The sequence below is a fragment of the Ranitomeya imitator genome, chromosome 2, assembly GCF_032444005.1.
Source record: "Ranitomeya imitator isolate aRanImi1 chromosome 2, aRanImi1.pri, whole genome shotgun sequence".
In the NCBI taxonomy this organism is placed as follows: domain Eukaryota; kingdom Metazoa; phylum Chordata; class Amphibia; order Anura; family Dendrobatidae; genus Ranitomeya; species Ranitomeya imitator.
In genome coordinates this window covers 526,441,664-526,444,778 of record NC_091283.1, presented here as the reverse complement: position 1 = coordinate 526,444,778, position 3,115 = coordinate 526,441,664, and the positions used below count along the sequence as shown (strand labels likewise).

The 3,115-nt window shown below is 46.0% G+C and overlaps 1 protein-coding gene across 1 annotated transcript in view; it reads right to left on the bottom strand.

The window, feature by feature from the left end:
• Window positions 1–1,989, bottom strand: part of MMP24 (matrix metallopeptidase 24) — a 301,682-nt gene extending 299,693 nt beyond the window's left edge. The window contains exon 1 of the mRNA XM_069751838.1: window positions 1,604–1,989. Coding sequence (XP_069607939.1) covers window positions 1,604–1,723 — 120 coding nt within the window. The 5' untranslated portion in view covers window positions 1,724–1,989. The remainder of the gene's footprint in view (window positions 1–1,603) is intronic.
• Window positions 1,990–3,115: the final 1,126 nt, after the last annotated feature.

Below are 3,115 nucleotides of genomic sequence, written 5' to 3'. Positions count from 1 at the left end.
ATAGATAGCTATGGGATAGATGAGAGATATGGGACAGACAGACATATAGATAGCTATGGGATAGATGATAGATATGGGACAGACAGACATATAGATAGCTATGGGATAGATGAGAGATATGGGACAGACAGACATATAGATAGCTATGGGATAGATGATAGATATGGGACAGACAGACATATAGATAGCTATGGGATAGATGACAGATATGGGACAGACAGACATATAGATAGCTATGGGATAGATGAGAGATATGGGACAGACAGACATATAGATAGCTATGGGATAGATGACAGATATGGGACAGACAGACATATAGATAGCTATGGGATAGATGACAGATATGGGACAGACAGACATATAGATAGCTATGGGATAGATGACAGATATGGGACAGACAGACATATAGATAGATATGGGATAGATGATAGATATGGGACAGACAGACATATAGATAGCTATGGGATAGATGAGAGATATGGGACAGACAGACATATAGATAGCTATGGGATAGATGACAGATATGGGACAGACAGACATATAGATAGCTATGGGATAGATGACAGATATGGGACAGACAGACATATAGATAGCTATGGGATAGATGACAGATATGGGACAGACAGACATATAGATAGCTGTGGGATAGATGACAGATATGGGATAGACAGACATATAGATAGCTATGGGATAGATGACAGATATGGGACAGACAGACATATAGATAGATATGGGATAGATGATAGATATGGGACAGACAGACATATAGATAGCTATGGGATAGATGACAGATATGGGACAGACAGACATATAGATAGCTGTGGGATAGATGACAGATATGGGATAGACAGACATATAGATAGCTATGGGATAGATGACAGATATGGGACAGACAGACATATAGATAGATATGGGATAGATGATAGATATGGGACAGACAGACATATAGATAGCTATGGGATAGATGAGAGATATGGGACAGACAGACATATAGATAGCTATGGGATAGATGAGAGATATGGGACAGACAGACATATAGATAGCTATGGGATAGATGAGAGATATGGGACAGACAGACATATAGATAGCTATGGGATAGATGAGAGATATGGGACAGACAGACATATAGATAGCTATGGGATAGATGACAGATATGGGACAGACAGACATATAGATAGCTATGGGATAGATGACAGATATGGGACAGACAGACATATAGATAGCTGTGGGATAGATGACAGATATGGGATAGACAGACATATAGATAGATATGGATGATAGATAGATATGGGACAGACAGACATATAGATAGCTATGGGATAGATGATAGATATGGGACAGACAGACATATAGATAGCTATGGGATAGATGAGAGATATGGGACAGACAGACATATAGATAGCTATGGGATAGATGATAGATATGGGACAGACAGACATATAGATAGCTATGGGATAGATGAGAGATATGGGGCGGACAGACAGACATATAGATAGCTATGGGGTAGATGAGAGATATGGGACAGACAGACATATAGATAGGTGTGAGGCGCACAGACAGCCAGCTATGGGGCGGACAGACGGTACCGGTGCCGGTGACCTACCTCCACAATGAAGGTCTTCTCTTCCCCCAGCACAGTCGCCACCATACACTGCAGGACACACGTTCTGAGGCACAATCCCAGCAGCTTGAGTCTCCGTCTCTTGAGGCCAGGCTCAGCCATCACGGCGGCTCTGGGTGGAGGAGCTGCGGCAGCTACATGGGGATCACATGCACACACACCCGGGGACAGAGGGCCCCGCTGGCTGGCGAGGATGCTGGGTGCCGCCGCGGCTGCTGTTATTTGGTAGGCATGGCAGCCCTGCGGGCAGGTGAGGCGCCCATCCCCGGGACAATAGCGGGGAGGGGCGGGCCGACCTCGGCGTACCGAGCAGCCAGCTCTCTGTCACATCACACGGCGGCTTCTCATAGTAGCGAGCGGGGCGAAGAGATGATGCCCTAGTAACAGGCGCACCGAGGAGAAGAGTCACACAGCGCGGGCCAATGGGCGAGAGGGGCGGGGCCAGCACTGAGGGATGCGGGGCGGAGGAAGGATAGAGGGCTCCGGCCAATAGGAGGTAGGGGGAGGAGCCATCGCTGGATGGATACAGGCCTGATGCTGAGGAGAGGGACACGTGACTCCTCTGATACCTGATGCTGCTGATCATAATAAATAATGGCAGTGTTGTTATTATTATTAACCCCTTGTCTGCGCCATAGTGATTCTCAGACTATTGTTTTCGGGACATTTTGTACTTCATGGTAGCGGTAAAAGTAGGCTGATAAAATTTGCACTTATTTATGAAAATATGTGAAATGGATCAAATATTTTGAATGTTCCAATTTTGAATAGTTAGGTGCCTAAAACAGACAGGAAGCCCGGTATTTAGGGACCATTTCAATTTGGAAAAGCCTGTGAGGGGCCTATAAGCTATAAAAAAGAAACCTAACGACCCCGTTTTAAAAACTGTTATTCTAAACTGCATTCAGGATGTTTAACCCTTAAGGAGCTTCACAGGAATTAACACAAAGCGGAGAATCAACAAATGAAAAATTATATTGTTTGTCACTGAAATATTGCTTTATCTCCAAATGGTTAATTTTTAAATGGGTGTAAGAGGAGAAAATGGAGGCCGCAATTTGTAGCACAGGTGTTCCTGAGTACGACGATCCCTCATGTGGCTGGACGCGGCTGCTTGGGCACGTGGGAATAGATTACGGACCCCGGGTCACATTTGTGGAGCCCTTGAGATGCAAAAAAAAAGCTGTAATCTCCCAAAAATCAATGAGCATTTTATCCCACAAGTGTTACTGAAAACATCATGCAGGGGACGCTGCAGAGCAAAAATCACAATTTCCCTCCAGAGATCCATTGTGGTGCATCCTTCAGATGTCTTGGGTGGGATGTGCTGCATGGGTACAGTGCTGCCCACTGAGCCAGCGTGCTGCCCACTGAGCCAGCGTGCTGCCCACTGAGCCAGCGTGCTGCCCACTGAGCCTGTGTGCTGCCCACTGAGCCAGCGAACTGCCCACTGAGCCAGCGAACTGCCCGTGGCACAAATGGCATCATTATAGG